Here is a 21,033-nt window from a genome sequence, read left to right on the forward strand (position 1 = left end):
GCAGGTCTGGCCAGCATGGCAGTGTTCCCCGTGGCCCCGCCCATAGAGGGTGGCACCGTCCCAAGGGGCTCTCGGAATAGGACCTCTCTGAGCAACCTTGTGCTGACCCACTTTTGCTGACCCCACAGGAGGAATGTCTGCGGGGGACAGTGCTGCCCGGGTTGGACGACAGCGAACAGCACCAACCACTGTATCAAACGTGAGTGCCTCTGCCCCATCCACCCTTTTCTGCCCCGCTCCCTCGAGAATGGCCAGTTCCAGGGACTTCGGAACCTGGAGCAAAGGTGTCTTCCCCGTCTGCCTCTCCAGAATGGAGGCAATGGGTGGTGGAAGAGAGAAATTTAAAAGGCCTCCAGATGAAAACGACTTTCAGACAAAATTCCCCACTCGTGTTTTCAAAGCTTCCTGCATTCTCGTGCTGCTGCCCCACTGTGTTGCTGCCCCGCTCGCCCTGGCCATGGGGGCCCTTGGGCGCACACGCACCCTTGTGATCTGCAGCACAGACCTGACCCCGGAACCTCGATTCTAGGGGCAGCATTCACGTCGCGTGCTGTGGGAATGCCCCCCCTGCCCTGGCTCCCGGCCCTGCCAGTCCTGGCCTCCATCAGGCCTCCTGCCGGCACGAGGCTCTCAGAGGAGGCTCCAGTCCCATGTCTGGAGCAGTCTTCCTCCCTCCTGGCTGGCCCCGATGAGAGCAAAGGGAGAGTCGTTATCGTAGCTCTGTAGAAGGCAAGGAGTGAGGCAGGAAGAGCCTAGACCTCCAAGCTCAAGCCTCTGTTCAGCGTACAGAGGCTGTGCCGGCAAGAGCCAAGGCCTCCAAAGCCTCACTTGTGCCAGGTACACTTTACAGGGCCTGAGGGGCAGCGACGACCACTATCCATTGGGCAAAGAAGGAAACTGAGGCACAGGCGGGTCACTTGTTCAAGGTCATGTGGACTGGAAATGGCAGGTTTTGAACTCAGGTAACCTGACTCCAGGGTCCCTCTTCTTAATCATTAGCCCCTGCGACCAGATAGCTCATCTGACCTGCTCTTCCCAGCTCTCACTTTCCACACCTGGGAGCCGGGACGGCAGCCCCGGCTAGCTCACAGCTGACGTCGCCTCTGTGCCCACCGCTGTGTTGAGCTCCTCACATACGTTACCCTCATCGAGGCTCTCAATAACCCTGTGGAGTGGGCATTTAGTGACCATTCCCACGTACAGATGAGGAAGCAGAGTCTTGGGTTGACTGGGACCCGCGGCCAAGGAAACGCTCTTCCGAGGCCTGGAGCCTGGGCTCGTTCCAGGCAGTTTGACTTCGGAGCCTCACATTCTTCTCTGTGGGGGTTTGTTCCCTCCCAACCCCAGCTGAGAGTGGGGCTTTCTAGACTTTGGAGTCCTTACAGGTGAAATCAGGTATTGGATCTCTCTCCACACCCCAGGCTCCTCTGGAGGCCTTGTCAGCTGCCCAGGCCCTTATGGCTAGCCCAGGAGCCGCACCTGACTGCCCCCTGCCACTACCTTCTGCAAGGCCCTAAGCCTGGCTGAAAGGACTCAGTCTCACCAGAGCCCCTTCCTGCCCAGCGACAAGCCCCAGGCCCTATTCAGTGTGTGGGCTTCGCGGCTAATGGCCTGGGTCTACGACAAGGCCGGCAGTGTTCGCAGCCCTGAGACAGGCCCTCGGCTCTGATTCTGAGGCCTCCCGAGAGGGGGTGGGATGGGGATGCTTCTGTTTCTGTGGAGATGGAGAAGCTCGCTCACCCAGCTCTTGGTTCTGCTTCAAACCCGGGGCCCTGACCCTCTTCCCGCCTGATGGTGAGGCTCAGGCATGAATCCTGGGTCTCTTGAAGGGTCCCCAGGTAGAGAAACCAAAACCCCCAACTCAAAAACCAACAGCAAAGCAGATCTTTCCCCTGAAAATTCCTTCCTTTCCAGGGAGCCTGGATGAGTGAGGCTCTCTGAGGACAGGCCCTCTGTGGCTGGTGGCAGAGACGGGGAAGACACCCGTCCTTCAAACTTAAAAAGATGAAGACAGTGTGGCTCGGGTGTCTGGCTTAAGGTCACAGACTTGTCAGAGGAGGATCAGAGACTCAAAATCAGCAGCAATCCTGGGCAGAGAAGTCAGGGGTGTGGGTAGCCAGGGGTTCGTGCTCAGCGGAAGCTCTGAGATTGGGTGCTGGAGCCTGGGCACGGGTGTATTTTTAAAGCACCGCAGGCAATTCGAGCAGGGCCTGAAGGCCCACTGAGCAGAGTTGGGTCAGTCATAAGAAGATCTGCCTTGGGGGCCCTACCTCAAATCTGGATGTTCCCCATGAATCCTCTAGGATCTTATTTAAAGTGCAGAGTCTGGGGCACCTGGGTGGCTCCGTCAGTGAAGCGTCTGCCTTCAGCTCAGGTCATGATCCCAGGGTCCTGGGATTGAGTCCCGCATCAGGCTCTTTGCTGGGGTGGGGAGGGGAGGCTGCTTCTCCCTCTGTCTGCCGCTCCCCCTGCTTGTGCGCTCGAGCTCGTGCTCTCTCTCTCTCTCTCTCTGACAAGTAAACAAATCAAATCTTTAACAAATTAGAAAAAAAAAATAAAGTGCAGATTCTGCTTCAGCAGGTCTGGGGCTCGCTGGAGAGTCTGAGTTTCTAACAAGTTCCCGGGGGCTGCTGCCGCTGCCGCTGGTGGGTCCGGGATGACACTTTGAGAAGCATAGCCTTGGGGCACTCTGGAGGACCTGGCAGGGGTTTGGGGTGCGAGATGGGGAGCCGGGTTGGTAGGTTCTAGTGAGCTTGGCTGAGAGGGCAGCTGAGATTGAAGCTGAAGCCAGAGCTTTGGAGGGGGCGGTCCCTCCCCAGCTGCCTGAGGGCTCTGGGCCTGGGCCCTGCTCCTGCCCGCCAGTGCAGGAGGTTCTCGGTTTCCTAACTTGTTCATGATTTTCCTGTGGTAGCGTCTGCCAGACTGGAGCTTTGACACTGGAAATTCAAGGTTGGGTGAGTCTGCACATTGTCAGAAGCAACGTGTGTGTGTGTACCCTTGTGCCCCAGCTGGGGGCTGCTCGAGCATGCTGCCAAATCCTGCTCCGGTCTGGGGGTGCTCAGCCCCCCTATTTCTCTCCTGGTCCTCTCGCCCTGCTAATCCCCCAGTCATCCCCCCTGACCCTGGCATGCAGCCTGGCAGCCCTCCTGGAGGAGTTGCCAGTGGGCATCACTTTCCCACTTGAAGTTGGCTTGCCCGGGCGAGGGCTGTGTGCACATTAGCTGGGCCCTCTGCTGTTTGCTTGTTGCTATTTTGCTGCTAAAGAGCCTAACGAGAACCACGTGGGCGGTGGGGTGTTGGCTCTGTAGAATGTGGGGCTTTTGGCTCCACACCCCGTCAGCTGGCTTTCCTGCTTCCCCCCGTGGTTAGTATCTTCCTCTCCCCTCCCCACAGCTGCCCTCCCAGCTGGAGCCAAGAGTGCCAAGGCTGGGGAAGGCTCGGGGCTCTTTCCCAGCACTTTTACACGTGTGGGGCGCCTCGTTGGCCAGCAGGAGAGGGGGGCTGTGTGACCTACCCCCACTGCCAAGAATGAAGTCTCGTCCCAGAATTGTGAGGAGACTCAGTCTGTCCCCAGGTCTCTGCCAGAAATCTGTGGATCTGACCCACTACTCATCTAGTGTGTCCCCTGGGACCCGCGGCCCCCTCTTACCTCCCCTCACAGACTTCTTGGTTGCTGTGACCTATCGGTCCATCTGCCTGGCAGGCCCCTTGCTTTGTCCCTGTCTGGTCCCTGGACCTCGGGGAACCACTGCCTCTGTGGACCGCCACTGTTGGAACCCCAACTCCTCACTCTACCTCGGCAAGGTCAGAAGTGGGGCTGTCATCTTTTCCTGTGGTCATGGCATCTGCCTTCCCTTCTGTGGCCTTGCCAGCTCTGCCACGGGGTTTATGTGTTTATGGATTTGTGGAGGCCGCAGCCGGGGGCCTGCCTGAAGCCCTTCCTGAGGGGGAGCTCTGGAGAGTGTGGGCTGACTGGATCCTGTTTATAGTTAGGGCTTTTGGGAGCCTGTCCAGCCTTCCCAGACTGGCTCACCCCCGTGGCCACCCCAACACACACACACACACACCACGCTTCGGGGGCTTCTGAAGGCTCACACTGGGGAAGAAGATTTGAAGAATTCTTTGATTGCTCATCTTTTCTGGGCCTAGATGCGCAGAGGCTATTGTGGGCAGGGCAGAGGGAATCCCGCAGCTGCTGTGGTGGGGGAAGGAAGTAGGGGGTGGGGCAGGAGGAGGGGAGTTAGCCCACCATCACCACCACCAAGTGGGAAGGCTCGAGGTTAAGAGTATGTGCTTTGGATTCTGGTGCCAAGTCCAAGGAGTTGTGGATCTGAATCCCAGCTCCGTGTCTTCAAGCAAGTGACTGGCTTTCTTCTAGAGCCTCATCCAGAAAATGAGTATAATCATCAATACAGTGTTGTTTTTGAGGATTAATAATAACACTGTAGCTATTACCATGGGTTGGGTCCTATTCAAAGGACTTGTTATTGCTAATTTTTAATCCTCACAATCCTCTAAACTACATTTGATCTTTCTCTCCCATTTACGAATGAGGTTTGTCCAAGTCACGCCTCCAGGAAGTCAGCAGAGCCTGGATGTGAGTCCAGGGAGCCTGGCTCTGGAGTCCCAGCCTCACGCTCCCGATTAATGGGCAAGTCTGTGTAGAGAGCCTGGCCCTTGGTAAGTTTAGCTGTCATCTTCATCCACGTCCAGGAGACGGTCCTGACTACCTGGGTTTACATGCAAGCCCCACCACTTAGCTATGTGGCCCCGGGCAAGATGCTCACGCTCTCTGTGCCTCAGTTTCCTCACCTGTAAAGTGTGCCTGGTGTTAGTCTCTATCTCACAGAGTTGTAAGAGACAAATGAGATAACTTGGGTTAGAGGTTTAGTTCAAGGTCTGGTATGATGTCTGTGCTCCATATGGGTTTGGTCTTGATGCTGCGGGAAGGGGCTGTGTCACATGGCCCTGGGCACGCCGCAATGGCAGGTGCTCATTGGACACAAGGGAAACAGTAAGCACGTACTCAATAATGCAGGGCCTATCCCAGGACTATGCCGAGAGGTCCCATTTTGCTGCCTCACTTCTATCAGCCCTTCCAGAAAACTCAGGAGATCCTGGAGTGGGCCTTGTCATCTGTCCCTGCCTTCTTGGTTCAGAGCCTCTGTGGGCATGGTGGCTCTTGTTCTGGTCCACATCTCAGTGCAATGAGGACCCCTTCCCCCTAATGTGGCCCCACCCATCCCGTCTCTGTAATGACTCCAGCTCACTGGGCAAAACTATGGCCGGGGGCATAAGAGCCCCAACTTTGGAGCCAGACCCATTGGGTTCAAGCCCTTTCTCTATCACTTAATAGTGTGGTGACCTCAGGCAAGCCGCTTGGCTGCGCTCAGCCTCAGTTCCTCTACATGCGGAATGGGGATAGGAATGGCACCCATCATTGTTATAAGAAAAAAGAGAAGCCAGACATGTAAAGAAGTTAGCCCAAGGCCTCACAGTGGTAAATGCTGAGCAAATGTTAGGGATCCCGCGGCAGGGGTGGGATCTTCACCGACTGGTCAGGAATGGCCAGGAGCCAGAGTCTGGAGCCTCCGGGCTTCTGGTCTCCGGAAGAACCATCCCCTGAGACTCCGTAGTCGGCAGGCAGTGGAGGAGAGCAAGGTGAGGGGCAGCAAAGGGGGATAATCACGTGACCCCTGTGGGGACCCACCCCCAACACAACGGCTGTCGTCCTACAAGAGACCTTCATCTCTATCCCCACCATGGCAGCTCTCTCCCCACCAGGGCAGCTAGCTGCGACTCTCCTGGCCAGCAGGCGCATGCCCCCAAGGCTCTTTGCTCAAAGAAGCATTTAGGAGGTGTCCTTATCCAGGGATCCTGAAGCCAGGTGCTGTGTCCTGTGGACACCAGGGGAGTGCCTACTTGGCAAATGTTCAGTAAAGGACTGAGAAGGTACAAGCTCACGTGGGTGGCCTGGTAGTTTCCTTCCTCCATCCCCAGCCTCCTCTTCTTGCCTCCTTCGCTGACATCTCCCTTTCAACCCAACATCTTCATGTTGGGCTTCTCCAAGACCCTGCAGATCTCCCAAATTTCCCATGCGAAGAGAGGGGCCATGGGAGCCAAGCCAAGCGTTAATTGTCCCTTATTATCGAGCAGTCGTAGGCACCATCCACAACAGCAATTATAGCCACACTCTGTGACAGGGACCGCACGAAGCATTTCAACCCCCTTCACCCCATGAGGGGTCATTGTGTGATTCTCTGCTGTGCCCCGCTTCCATGTCCCTGGCTGCTGCTGGTCCTCTACCCAACGACTAAACATTAGGTTTCCCACGACTGCATCCTGGGTCCTCTTCTTTCTCACCGCACTGCTTCTGAGATGATCTGATGTCTTCCCATGGATGGAAGCCTTCTCTCTGAGCTGACGACTCCCAGATTTATATATATCTTCAGCCAGACCTCTCTTCTGACCTCCAGCCTCCTTCATCGGGTGCCTACTCGGCATCAGTCTGCTCTCAATGCTCCCCAGACATCCCTAGCCTTAACTCGTCCAAAACAAGCTCATGGTTTCCTTCTCTCTGTGCCAGGTACCCTGCCTGTTATCCGACCTGTTAAAAGGCATCCCCATCTATGAGAAGGCTCTGCTGGCCTCAGACGCCTAGGGGCCATCCAGGACACCTTCCTCGCCAGGCTCTTCCTCTTCGTTTTACTTCCTACGTCTCCTAGGAGCATGTTTGCTGCTCTCTGCTTCCCCGGCTGCCTCTCCCGTTGAAGGCACCAGCGTGGGCACCTGGGTGATGGCCACAACCAGCTGCCTGCTCTCCCCACTCTCTGGTTCTCTCTCTCTCTACGCATCATATCGTGACCCATCTCTGTTCCCTCCTTCGCGCTGCCAGGCACCCAGCCTCATCTCCCAGAACCTCCTCGCCCACCCAATGCAGCCTGGGTTCCTTGAATACACTTCCCCTGGGTGCTGGGGCAGACTGCTGTTTGCTTTCCTTCCTCTCTTTATGGGGCTGGCTCCCTGTCCTGTTTCCCATTCTGTTTCAAGTTCCCCTCCTCAGAGGAGCTCCCCTGACCACTTTTTCGGGGCTTCCCCACATCAGCCTTGTGATTCTGGATCCTGACCCCCGAATCTTTCTTCCTTTGTAACCCATACCTCCATTTCGGTTCTTCTTACTTGTTTGCTTGTTCTGTGACCATCTCTCTAAGTTGGAAGCTCTATGAAGAAAAGGACAATGTCTGTCTTGCCTTCCATCCTGGGTCAAGCGTAAATGTTGAATGCGTGAGCATGTTCTAGATGACACTGTGGCTCACGGAGGTGAAAGGACTTGCCCACAGTCACACAGAATTTAAACAGAGGTCTCTTGGATCACAAGGTTGTTCTCTCCTCTGTGCTTTTGCCCCGGCCTTGGTTGAGTAGTGAGCGAGAGTGATGTCTTCCCTACCTCCTGATCTTCCCGGGGATCTGGTACTGCCACAGAAGGGCTTGGGGCTCCAAGTGAGCCACAGAACTGTCTTTCTTGCCCTAGAACTGCCTGCCTAGAAAAGGCTGGTTCCTGGGCTCCTCCCTGACAGAGGCGGCCCTGGGACCCCATCCCATCTTTCTCTAGTCTCCAGAGGCCCCCTCTGCCTCTGACACCTCCAAAGCCCTACCTCTGTCCAGACAAGCGCTCCCCCCACCCCCCGCCCTTGGGGCTATGGGGATAGCCAGGTTAACTCTTCTGCTTTCAGGCAGGAGCTGGAGACAAATCTGGGCCTCAGCCCTGGGCCAGGAGCCCTGCCCAGTGGTCTCCCCGCCCCATGCCTGCCAGAGCCGGTGGGAATTGGGACTGTTCTCTGCCCTTGGCCTCCTGCCCCCGACTGGCCCAGCATTGTGGCATTTGTTAATGCAATTAGCAGGGCGGTCCATGCTGAGGGGCTGGGGGCCAAGGGCTGACTCACACCCCCCCTTCCTCCCCTCTGGCCGCCAAACGGTAGAGGCCCGCTTGGCCTGCCAGACGGCGTCTGCAGAGAGCACACGAGGGGCCAAGAAACGGCATCTTTCTCTCATTAGAGGCTTTTATGTGAACACAACTGCTATTTTGGAGCCGGGTGCTTGGCTGGCCCCTGAGCCCCGGTGCCGTTTCCAGCCATCCCAAGCTATAGTCCCAGCACAGCTGTGGCGGGAGCAGGGCGAGTGCTTGAGGACCTGGCTTCTCCCCCAGCCTGGGGCTCAGGGCCCATCTCGGGGCCTGGAGACACGGCCCCTGGGCAAAGCCCATGTGTGGAGGACGGGTCCGGGTGGATTCTGAAGACACGTGTGTGGGGACCAGACAGGGATCCCTCTGGGATCTCTGACATCAGGTCCCTTTCTGCAGAAACCAAAGGTCAAGGCAAAACTGCTGAAGGCCTAAGTGGACGCCCCACCCCTGTGAGAGGGTTCCAGGGCTAACCAAAACCTCTGGGAGGGGGCTAAGGTGGGGTGCCGAAGGCAGGGCTGAGAGAAATACTGAGGGTGAATAGGAGACTGTCTTGTCTGCAAAGGCCTCTGGGTGTGGGAGAGGACAGTCCTCAACCCGAGGGAGGGATCGTTGACTCAGTGGGTAGGGTCTTTGTGTCCCACGGACACAGATTATAGGAAAGATGGAGATTTCGTCTAGGGAGCAGCTGAGCTTCCAGTGTGGGGGTGCTGGGCCCAGAGCCTGATCTGGAGCTAAGGTTCATCTCCCAGACAAGAGGGGAAGGTGCTGGAGGTCTTAGAGGAGGCAGAGGGTTAAGAGACCCGTCTTGAAGTCAGTGCCTCATCTAATTGGTCACAGGTGAGGGAGACGGTGCCTCTGGGCAATGGGGTGGAGAGGGAACTGGCCATATCCAGAGCCTGAAAAGCAGCCCTGCCCCTGCACAACAGGGCTGGGTCCATCCCTTTAACCAGGACCTATACTGACATTGCCTTGCCCTGGGAAAAGTGTGGCGAAAGGGATGTCCAGAGGCCAACTCGCCTCTGCCGCTGGGAGATGGGAGATAGGTGGTGGTTTTTCTTAAGGCTTTGCAGGGCTGCCCAATAGAACTTTCTGTGCTGATGGAAACATTCCTTAGCTTGCTGTTCAACATGGTAGCCATGAGCCCCATGTGGCTAATGTGGCTGAGGAACTGAATTTTACATTTTATTTGATTTTAATCAGTTACGTTTTATTTTTTAAGATTTTTTAATTTATTGGACAGAGAGAGACACAGCGAGAGAGGGAACACAAGCAGGGGGAGTGGGAGAGGGAGAAGCAGGCCTCCTACCAAGCAGGGAACCCGACATGGGGCTCGATCCCAGGACCCTAGGATCATGACCTGAGCCGAAGTCCAATGCCTAATGACTGAGCCACCCAGGAGCCCCCAGTTTCATTTTGAATAGCCTCCTACAGCTTGTGGCAACAGCATAAGACTGGAGTGTATCACTAGCATTCTCTTTTATAACGTTTACAGACATGACTTCTGCAAAATGTCCTAAAATAAGACAATTAAGCACAAAGCATTTGTCCCTATTATGGACAAAAGGCAGTTAAGATCTAAACCCCCAGATGTCAGCAAAAAGAAAGCATCAGCATGTTGACATTAACCTAATAGGTAGACAGATACGTGACCAAAGCCCAAAGCCCAGATCGGCATGACTCGGCACATCCTGAGGAAGTTCCACAGAAGAGCTTATAAAAACCCCTAAACTTAGAAACTCTGGGGGCAACCCTCTCAGGCCCCCTCCCTCTCTGGCAGATTTCTACTCTTGCTCAATAAATGTTGCTTTGCTCCCCACCAAAAAAACCCCAAAAACCAAAAAAACAAAACTATAGTGCATCAAAGAGTCTTGGAGAACACAATGTCCTTCCATAGCCACAATCTCTCTTGCGTCTCACATAACTCTTTAAGGCAGGAATTTTCAACCCCATTTTATAGATGAGATCATGGAGGCAGCAGTTCAAGGTCACATGGTAGGGATGTGCCTGAGCTGGGGTCAAACCAGATCCTTCTGACTCCCAGTGTCATGTTCTTTCTGCTACCAAGTAGCTGATCGAAGAAGCTCTGAGCTGGTGGAGGGAGCAGGCCACACGGTGAGAGCTATTTCCAGAATCCCTCCGGGGCCTGCCCCTTCTGAGTTTGGTCTCCTCCCAGAGGCAGGGGTTTGTGTGGAAAATCTGAGTAAATCTCTGCTGGACTGTTTTGGAGCTGAGTGAAGGTAGCAGGGGCACAGCCAGAAGGTGGGGTGGGGTAGGGGTTGGAGGGAACGATGCCTTCTATTTCTTACTTTCAAAGCAATTTCGGGAGTTTTCTTTTTATTCCTCTCTCTTTTGGCATCCCGCTAACTGCCCAGAGCTGAACTCCCAAGGCTGAAACTTTCCACATGTCCAATCCTCAGTGAGGAGGAGAGTGCCAGGAGAGTGTGGAAAAGCCAGGGTTCAGGAGGAGCCCAGCTTATGAATGGCTAAGGGCTGGCATGGGCGAGTGAGCCCAGGGAGGCCAGTACAGACTTGCTTGCTGGTTGTCTGAGGATGGCGGCCTCTAGTTGGCAGGGGGCAGTGGGGGGCGGTGGGGGGGTGTGTGTGCCCTCGATGGCTAAGCATGGGCGTCAGGCATCCTCCTCCATAACCCCTTACCAATACTCAGTCAATGAATACTCACTAAAGCTACATACCCCATCCTGGGTTTGATTTCTCAAGTATATGGCATGATCTCTGCTCTCACGGGAAAATGGGAGAGATGGCGTTCGGAGAGCAAAAGATGAAGACTTCCCTGCTGGCTGTGGCTGGGAGTTTTCTCTCTTAAAATTCTCATCGCTGCCTCTTCTGGGGGCCTCAGCATTTCCCCCTTTTGTTTTATGCAGCGGCCCCTGCCATCGGCCATTCTGACATGGATGGTTTCCTTTCTGATACTTCAGCTCTGAAATTTGCACTCATTTGACAGGAAGGTTTTGCTTCAGTCCCCTTTCAACAAGAGACCACATGACCACTAGGGCCGAAGGGTCCCAAACTTTTGGGTTGCCGGCTCCTGTAAAGTACCCCCAGACACCACAGCTACCAAACTACGGTCGGCAGCTTTTCATTCTGCCAAGCGAGGATGTTAGAAACACACACTACCATTTGCCATCTCTTTTAATTTAAAAAGCGAATACCAAAAAAGGTTAGAAAAGACACACGATGTCAAAGCAAAGGATGCTTTTTAAATGGGAAAAAAAGAGCATTACACAAAAAGTCAGGAAACGTTTTATACTCTTTATAGCAGACCAGTAAGAACTGTTGTAAGAATGGACCCTTGGACAGATGGACACCAGGAACCGCCACTTTGAGCCACCTGGGGGTGATAAATGGTTGACCCAGAAAGGTTATCTTCCCTAAGTAGGTTTTGTCCATCAACGTATTGGACTGGCTTGGAAGCCTTTTAGAGCTTTTCTTGACCATGGTATTACCTATGTATATAAATTCTATTTTTAGTAGTGTGTAATTCTATTTTGGTAGTGTGTAATTCTATTTTTATGATTTCGCCTGCTTGGGGGCATGAGCTGCTCATTGCACCCACCGGTTTGCCAAGCCTGGTCAGAGAGATGAGCAGTCATGCTGGGTCCATGGGAAACCACTCAGGCCTTCCCTTTTTACTTCCTCCCAAAACTAAAGCAGGACCAAGAACTGCCCTGGGCAAACCTGCTTCCCCAGTGTTCACTGGCCTTGGCCTGGCTATCGGGCTGGTCTCTGGTGGTGGTGGGGCCTGGTGAGTGGTCGGGGGGGCCAAGTCCGCTTGGGCAGAAGGAGCGGCAGCTGGGCCATAGGCCCAAATCCTGCCACGGTGACACTTGGTGTTTGGGGAAGCGCTCGAGTTTATAATTCTCTGACCTGCTCTGTTTGTCTGGAGACCTGAAGCCTGCCGGGAAGTCATGCCAAGACACTGAGGAAAGTGCTCTGGCATGAGGATCTAGCTCATGTTTAGGAATCCTGAAGTGAGACCTGGTATTTCCCCTGCTTTCCCCTGAGTAGGCAGATTGCCCTTGATTGACATGATGCCCAATCAACTCATGCTTTGTGTCTCTGATCAGCATCACCTCCTCTAGGAAGCCTTCCATGACTGTCCCTTCTTCCATGTGAGACAGTATACTTCTTTTTTTTTTTTTTTTTTAAGATTTTATTTATTAGAGAGAGAAAAAGTGAAAGAGCATGAGTAGGGAGAGGAGCAGAGGAAAAATCAGACCCCCCCACTGAGCAGGGAGCCCAACTCCAGGCTTGTACCCAGGACCCTGGGACCATGACCTGAGTGGAAGGTAGGCCCTTAATTGGCTGAGACACCCAGGCACCCAGGCACCCTGGTCTTTTTTTTTTTTTTTTAAAGATTTCGTTTATTCATTTGAGAGAGAGAGCATGAGCAGGGGAGAGAGGCAGAGGGGAAAGCAGACCTTCTGGTGAGCAGGGAGCCTGATGTAGGGCTCAATCCCAGGACCCTGAGATCACGACCTGAACTGCAGGCAGACGCTTAACCATCTTGAGCCACCCAGGGACCCCGACAGTACACTTTTTTCATTTTTTAAAGATTTTATTTATCCATTTGACAGACAGAGATCACAAGTAGGCAGAGAGGCAGGCAGAGAGAGAGGAGGAAGTAGGCTCCCTGCTGAGCAGAGAGCCCGAGGCAGGGCTCAATCCCAGGACCCTGGAATCATAACCTAAGCCGAAGGCAGAGGCTTTAACCCACTGAGCCACCCAGGCGCCCCGAGACAGTACACTTCTTAAGAGAGGGGCCCTCTCGGGGCACCTGGATGATTCAGTTGGTTTGGCGACCTGCTCTTGATTTGGGGCTTAAGTCATGATCTAAAAATTATGATGTCTAGCCCTAAGGTGGGCTCCGTGCTCAGCATGGAATTTGCTTGGGGATCTCCCTCCCCTCTTACTCTGCCCCCACTCACATCTGCTCTCACTCTCTTTCTCGAAAATAAATAACATCTTTAAAAAAAAAAAAGAGAGAGAGGGGGACCCTCTCTCCCACAGGCCTCACACCTAGTGAGTGTTCTATGAATGTCCACTGAAGGGGTGCACGAGCTGGAACACATGTTCCATCACCATCTAAGATTTTCAGTGTAGGCTTCGGAGAGGGATGGGGTGCTGAAGTCTATCCCACCTGCAAAGGGCCAGGCGTTTGGTGGCCAACTGGAAGCCAACAGACCCCTTTGCTTCATCATTGGCTCTGGGTCAAGGTTCAGAAATTGTAGGGAGGAAGGACCACACCAGCCCTGCTGGGAGGCTGTGGGAGGAAAGAACTTGGCTTTTGCAGTCAAACACACCTCAGGCAAGCTTTTAACCTCTCCAAGCTTGAGGCGTTATTTATAGAATGAGCATCCCAACACGAGCCACAAAAGATTGTCGTTAGGTTTAAATGAGATGGTACCTGTGAAGTACACTGCCTGCAAAGCGCAAGCACTCCGTAGAGAGTGGCTACCCTGATGAACATAAGGACAAGGCCCTGCCCCTGGTGTCATGGTCACGTGTCCTCTGGGAGCTAAGGATGCACAGAGGTGTAAGGGGCAGTCACCAGGCTTGATCACAGTAGCTGGGGAATTGAGCCATGTACGTGCAGAACCCATCACACTGACTGCGGCCCTCGGGGTGTGCCTGATGTGGGGTGTGCAGAGGGAGCGCAGGTCCTCATTGCTCAGAGGAGGGCGCACTGGCTGGAGGCGGTCATCAGGGATGGGGAGGAGGCCTTGAAGGAACAGTAGGACTTAGGTAAATGGTCGGGAATGGGAAAAAGTCCCAGGGAAGGGAAACAGTGCCCACAAAGGCAGAGAGAAGAGAGACTGTACCCACAGGCCAGTCTGGCTAGAGGGTTTATTGTTAGAGGGAGATCAGACCAAGGAAGGTGTTCAGTGCTATTCTAAAACTAAAAGCGAGCACAAGCATGCCAAGTCAGGTGTCCTGCCGGGAGTGCTCCGCACCTTTGGTCCCTCAATCCTTGATGGGCTGTTTGAGATGACAGGGTAGCCCCACCCTGGGGACCTGCGCAGGGAGGGGCAGCAGATTGACCCAGGGAGCTTTCTGAGGCCAGAGTGGGTTTTCCTGTCGGAGTAAGGGAGGAAGTGGCCCTCCTGACAGGACAGCATCAGGCCCCCCCACCGCGGCCCCAACCCTCATCCCTCTCCCTGTCTCCCCAGCTGTGTGCCAGCCGCCTTGCCAGAACCGGGGATCCTGCAGCCGGCCCCAGCTCTGCGTGTGCCGCTCTGGCTTCCGCGGAGCCCGCTGCGAGGAGGTAATTCCTGAGGAGGAATTCGACCCCCAGAACTCAAGGCCAGCACCCCGACGCTCAGCCGAGGGGTCCCCCAACCTGCGCAGGAGCAGCGTGGCCAGAGAAAGCACCACGACCCCCAGAGCACGGTCACTGGCATCCCAGCTGCCGCTGGCCAGGTAAGTCCCCTCCTCAGTGGGACCTCGGGTCCAGGGGCACAGTCCCTCCAGAGCAGGGCTTCTTCCTTAGGACTCTTTGGGTGAAGACCTTGGTGGCAAAGACCAGAATTATCCTTCCTCCTCTCTGCTCTCCTTCCCTTTCCCTGCCCCAACAGAGGTGCAGTGAGCAGAGAGGTGAGTGGTGGGGTTGGCACAGGCTTTGCCAGGCTGGGATGGAGTCTCTACCCTCCAGGTCCTGGGAGAAAGCTGATGGCATAAAGCCCGCACGCTCTTGTTTCGAATCCTGTCGTGGCCACTTCCTGGCTGGGTGGCCTTGGGCAAGTTATTGCCCTCTCTGATTCCTCACAGCAAGGTGGGGACAACGATGATCCCCACAAGCGTGGAACTGTTGTAAGGATAAAGTCAATTCATATAAAGAAAGTGCTTAGAACAGGGACGGCACATGGTAAATGCCTTCTAAATGTTTTCCTCGTCCCCCTCTTCCTCAGCCTGTGGTCCATGCAGGAAGGCCCCCTCTGCCCAAAGAAGCCCTTCGGTTCACTCACTGCCCAGCAGTAACTTCTCTCCTTGAAGGGAACAGCAGGAGTGTGTGTGGGGGGGAGGGTGTAGAATAAAATGTGGGCAAGGGAAACATTCGTGGGCCGGAATTCCCTGGCCTGCTTGCCAGCCAACCTGGCTAGACTTTTTCTCTCTCTGGACAGGAAATCTGAACTTTGTAAACTGGTCCATTTCTAGAGGCTGTGTTTTCCTTTTGGTTTTTCAGGCGAGTTTTTCCATTCGCTTCCTACTTAAGATGTTCTTTCTGAAATGTTGCAACCTTGTCTTGCTGAGCTAAGGGGAAAAAGGACTTGTTCTCTGGGAGGCCAGGAGAACCAGGGAGAGGAGGCTAGCCTCAAGGTGAGGGCCCCAGTGGGAATGCTCAGGAGAGAAGGGAAAGGAGCTTGAGATTATCCTGCAGCTCCAAAGCAGGGAGCAACTTGGGTCCCAGTAAGGTAGAGTCCCAGAGCCTCAAGCACCCAAGCAGCTAGTTTGCAAGGGTAGCCAGAAGCACAAAGAACAGAAGGATGAACACTGATTGAGGTCTAAGGAGATCCAGATCAAAACCAGAAGAGCCAAATACTTCGGCCAAGACCTTGGAATGCTGGGGCAGAGCGGGGGGGCGGAGCCAAGGGCCAGATAGACAACACAGGGCCGGGGTGGATGATCTGGGATTGGCTGTGAGCAGGTGGGCAGGGCCTGAGCCCTGTGATGATTGGTCCCAGCTGCTGGTCCAAGGTGGGTAGGCGTGGTGTGAAGGCACCTGGAAGAACACCAGAGGTACCAACTCCAGGATCAGCCCCGGGCAGGATGGGAGCACAGTCCTTCCAGCCTGGCATTCCCGTACAAGCTTCTGTCTTGTAGGATTCATTCCTTTTATAATGCATGGAACTCCTGTGTGTGCACACAAGTGAATACGGGGGATGGTTGCCTGGCAGGTCATTCTGCCCCTTGCACCCCTGAGTCAGAACTGTTTAGTATCCCCTAGCCCACCTGCCCAGCCCATCCCACTCCTACTCTTCAAGGCCCAGTGCCATTTTCTCCAAAAAGCCCCGCTGATCACTTGCGCCCAGCTCTCTGACCCCCTGCAGCGCATACCCTGTGCATCTGTGCCCTGCGTCTGTAACCAGACTGTGTGGCCCCGGCCTTGGAAGGCGGAGACCCTGCTTCTCGCTCTTTGGATCTCCCTAAAGCTCCTCCAACAGGCTTAGCTTATGCAGACGGCTCCATCTGCATTTGCCTCACTGGGTCCAAACTGAAGAGTAACCGAAGAGAGGGCCTGCCCACCACGGAACCCTCGGTGAGCCCTCACCCTGTACCTGGAACCAAGGGCACCAGCCCCTGGCTTTTCTGAGTGCAGGAAGAGGGGGGCTCTGTGCTTCCTCTGGCAGAGCACCCCCCACTCTCCCTCCAGGCGGTCTGCTTGTGGCCACGGTGTAGCACGAGTTCCTGGAGAGTAGGGACTGTGCAGGCGGCCTTGGTACCTGACGCCAGGCTTGGCTCACTGCCGGCGCTCAGTTTACGGAAGCCAAGTGAATGAATGGATGAGGCCCCATGCTGGGGCGAGGAGGAGGCCTAGGGCAAGAGGAGCCACGTGAGCCCTCCAATCCCGGGCAAAGGATTCACATGCCTGCAGGAGGCAGTGGAGGGCGAGGGCCCACAGGGAGGTCTGTGGCCCCCAGCAGGGACATCCTCTTCCATCCTCACAGGCTCCCTGGCCAGGCGCTACTGTGATGTCGGGAATGCACCGCTGCCTCCAGGCCAGTCCAGTCTGTCTCTGCCCTGGGACCTCAGTGCCATGAAATCTGGGAAAGTCCGAGTGGCCCACTGTCGGCCCAGCTGTGTTTTGCTTTGAGAGGCCAAATCCCGCTTGCCTGGTGGTGTCAGACATTTCCTGTGAGCTTGGCTGGGTTCCCCAAGCAGCCGTTGGCCTCTTTCCCGATGGCAGCTCGTACGGGCCTTTGGTGTCCAGATAGAGGGAGTGACATGAAGCTGGGGGCATTCTAGAAGCTGGAGGGCAGGGGGGACATCAAAATATTTAGGGAAGGGAGACACTGTAAGGATTGGTGATGGCCAGAGACCCCCTTCAGGAGAGCACAGAACAGAGGCCAAGAGACTTTCGTTCCAGAAGGAAGTCGAAAGGGAGGGGCCAGGAGAGTCTTAGTTAGCCACAGCAGCACACCCTGAGGAGAGGCAGACAAGGGTTGACATTGTCCAGCTGTGGCCTGGGCTGTCAGCAGGAGGGGCCTGGACACTCCTTCTGAGACCCCGGTCTAGGCTTCTTCCCCAAGCCTGGCCAGAGGGCCTGTCCCACCTGGGGAGCCAGAGCCAGGCAGCTGGGGACAGGTCTTAAGAGGTTGAGGGTGGGGTGGTTACAACAAGCTGGGGGTGGCCAGCGGTGGAAACCTGCTTTACCTCAGGGCTTCTCAAACTGCCCCGGGCATAAGCATTGCCCGGGAACTTGCTGCTGATTCTGCAGGGGGGCGGGGGGACAGCAGCTCTATCGTGGTCTCGGGGTTGAGGCCGCAGGTTCCCGGACCACACCTTGAGGAGTGAGGGTCTGGCCTGGGCTTTGGATTCAGATCATCCTGGGGGTCCGATTCTGGATTTACTGCTCACCAACTGTGTGACACGAGGCATGTTTCCAAACCTCTCTGAGTCAATCGTCCCCACCTGGTAGGAGCGCAGAAGGGATGACATGAGACCATGTGAGTAGAGCACACAATACAGTGCCTGACAGGGGTTAGTCCTCAATATATTTTGACCATCAGCAGGCTGGTGCTTTTTGCTAGAGGGTCTTGGGTGGCAAAGAGCAGACAAAACCCCGGGTGGCTGTGTGTGTGTGTGTGTGTAAACCCGCTCTGGGGAGCCGTCAGAGCCCGCCCAGCCTCAGGGGAGCCATAACTAGCAGATGCCCCCTGCGGCCCCCGTAGTGGGCTTGGCTGGCGGGCTCCTTCCACCAGGACCATTTCTACCATCCCTATGGGAAAGGGGACCAAGGGGATGTGTCATAGCAGTTCTCCGCTTCTTGCTATCTGTCACTGGAAGGCTGTTCCTAGTGTCTAGAAGCCACCTCTACTCTTTGGCTTGTGGCCCTTCCTGTCTTCCAGGCCAGCAATGGCACGTGAACTCTTCATGTGTTCAACCGCTCTCTGCTTCCTTCTTTGGCTAAATCTCTCACTGATTCTTCTGCCTTCTTCTTCCACTTTTAAGGGCCTACGTAATGACCCTGGGCTCCCCTTGGTACTCCAGGACACTCTCCCTCTCTTGCCAGCTCATTGGCAACCTTAATTCCACCTGCCCCTCCATTGCTCTTTACCATTTTTTAAAAATTTTAATCCCAGTGTAGTTAACATACAGTGTTATGTCATTCCTTTTGCCATTTAATGCAACATATTCAAAGATGTAACTCCAGGAAACAAAGATCATGGGGGGGCCACCCAAACCCACCACTGCAACCCCTTCCCACTGGGACCCCCCCTCCATCTGAAGTGTAACAGCTCCCCTTGTCAGGGGCTTGCCACAGGGCAGCCCTCCACAATCTGGCCCCCAAACCTTTCTGACATCTCTGAGGTCAACTTTCACCAGTCATTCCCCCCATTCACTCTGCTTCTACCACACTGACCAGCTGGTTTTTCCTCAAACATACCAGAGATGCTCCTGCCTCAGGGCCTTTGCCCTTGCCACTCCCTTCCTTGGCATACTGTGTTAGTAATTCCTAAGATGGCTGTAACAGACGACCCCAAACTGAGTGGCTTGAAACAACGGAAGTGTATCCTCTCACAGTTGGGTGGAAGTCCAAAATCAAGGTGTCGATCGGGTTGTTCCTTCTGCGAGAGAATCTGTTTCATGCTTCTCTCCTAGCATCTGATGGCTCCCATCAATCCTTGGTTTCCTTTGTGTTGTAGCTGCATCACACGAGTCTTTACCTCCACTGTCGCATGGCCTGCTGTTTGTGTATGTGTGCACACATGCGTGTGTGAATTTAGGGTCCACCTTAATCCAGTATAATCTCATCTAAACCTAACTGATTACATCTGCACAGACACCATATCCAAATAAGACCCCAAATTACAGGTCAAGAGTTAGGACTTCAACACATTTTGGGGGGAGATACAATATAACCCGCATTAAACACTGTTTCTAGATACTCACATCCCCCTTCAGGTCTTTTCTTCCTGGGCAGGTGGTGGTGGGGGAGGGGCACGATGACTGTTCATTTGATTTAAAACTGCACAGTCCTAAACACTCCCTACCCCACCCCAGTAATTTTTCTCTATGGCACTAGCATCTTCTGTGTTTTATTTATTTATTTATTTGATTTATTGTTTTTCTTACCCCAGTGAAAGGTCAGGTCCAGGAGGACGGGGGTTTTTTGTTTTTGTTTTTTTCAAAGATTTTATTTGTTTATTTGAGAGAGAGAGAGCCCACACAGAGGAAGAAGAAGGCTCCCCTGAGCAGAGAGCCCGCTGCCTGGCTTGATCCCAGGATCCTGGGACCATGACCTGAGCTGAAGGCAGATGCTCAACTGACTGACCCTCCCAGACGCCCCAGGACAGGGGTTTTTCTCTGCTTTCTTGTTGCTGCATTTCCTGCACTTGAACACAACAGGCCCCAGATGGAGTTGGGTGAATGTGTGCTCAGTGACAGGCCTGGCTCTTCACCCCTTTATCTCACGGACCTCTCACAGTTCTGGGCCACAGTTCCCAGCGTTCCCCTTCTGTGGACGAAGCTCAGAGAGGTGAGGGGGCTTGTCCCCAGTCCCCCAGCCTGGCCTGAGATGCGGGCCTGTATCAAACCTCCCCTGGCTTCTGTCTGCTGGGGGTGGGGGGCCGGTCCTGGCCCAGCTGCTGCTGAAGGTCCAGCCTCAGTGGTGTGCACGAGGCCACACTGGCTATGTGTGGTGGTCATGGGACTCGCGCCTCAGGGCAGGACCCCAGACTTGTTCAGCCCCGACCTTTCTACCTCAGCCATCTATGCCCTTCTAGCATACATATAACTAACTTATTTGTCATGTTTAGTGTTTATTGTTAAGGACCCTTAACCTGCGGTTGCTGCAAGTGAGCGCACAGGTTGCCTGGGCCTCCTCTAGGTGGGAAAAGGTCTCAGCTCCCAAGGGGTGGTCTCTGCCAGGCTTGAGGAGTGGGGCGACTTCCCAAGCAGATCACTGCACCAGGAGCCACAGTGGGGGGAGACCCGGGCTCCCCTCCTGGGGGCCAGGGCAGCACCTGCTGCCTAGCAGAATGGCAAAGAGGAGATGGATGACCCAGAGCCAGAAAGGAGCAGCCATTGTGCGTCTCAGGGCAGAGCGCTGGGTCTGCGAGCCAGGCAGAACTGAAACCCTGGTGCCTCACAACCTAGTCAGGCCACCCACTTTGCCCCACTGCAGTTCAGTTTCTTGGGTTCTGAAATGGGAAAACGGATGCCCCTCTCACAGGGTGGTTGAGAGAATTCACTGAAATAACGTATGTTGGGGGGGATCAGAGGGGCGTCTGGAGGTCCAATAAATGCAAAATCTCTGACCCTACCTTTCTATCCCCCATGCCTATGACAAATCAGAGCGAGGTACCCCATTTGCCAGGATGGGTTTTTTTCCACCCCACCGCCTGGAATTACAGGTAGGGAAACTGAGGCAGGACAAAGGTTGGCAGTGGGATTTTGAGTGTATTCTGGGAACATGGGAGATCCTGACTGACGGCTGGCCCGGGTCCTCAGCACCAGGCTCCTGCTTCAGCTCCCTCCCCTTCCCACTTCCCTCCTCAGCTCTGCTGGTCTGCTGCACGCCCGCCCTCTGCTGGCTCCCTTGGGTGACGTGGCCCTCTGTTTGTCCTCCCTCCTCCGCCTTCAAGGCCCCTTGGACCCAAGACCTTTCTCCAGTTCCCCTGGGACCTGCTGAGGGCCCGACTCACGCATGCTAGAAGGCCTTGGAAAACTCCTTGGCCTCCCAGGGCCTCCATCTCCGTATTTGTAAATCAGAGACCTGATTTGCTCTGAGCTCGAGTTAATGGTCTCAGAATCAGGCCATTTTCCATCCAGAGGACGATGTGTGCTTACTCCCCTTTCACCCCCTGTAACCCATTTCCGAGGTTGTGACA

The 21,033-nt window shown here is 54.7% G+C and overlaps 1 protein-coding gene across 1 annotated transcript in view; it reads left to right on the forward strand.

Moving 5' to 3' along the window:
* Window positions 1–21,033, forward strand: part of LTBP2 (latent transforming growth factor beta binding protein 2) — a 100,746-nt gene that overhangs the window by 7,358 nt on the left and 72,355 nt on the right. The window contains exons 2-3 of the mRNA XM_004739267.3: window positions 129–199; window positions 14,152–14,401. Of these exons, the coding sequence (XP_004739324.1) occupies window positions 129–199; window positions 14,152–14,401 (321 nt within the window). The remainder of the gene's footprint in view (window positions 1–128; window positions 200–14,151; window positions 14,402–21,033) is intronic.

This window comes from Mustela putorius, unplaced genomic scaffold, assembly GCF_011764305.1.
Source record: "Mustela putorius furo isolate JIRA1106 unplaced genomic scaffold, ASM1176430v1.1 tig00000129_pilon_pilon_pilon, whole genome shotgun sequence".
Lineage (NCBI taxonomy): Eukaryota > Metazoa > Chordata > Mammalia > Carnivora > Mustelidae > Mustela > Mustela putorius.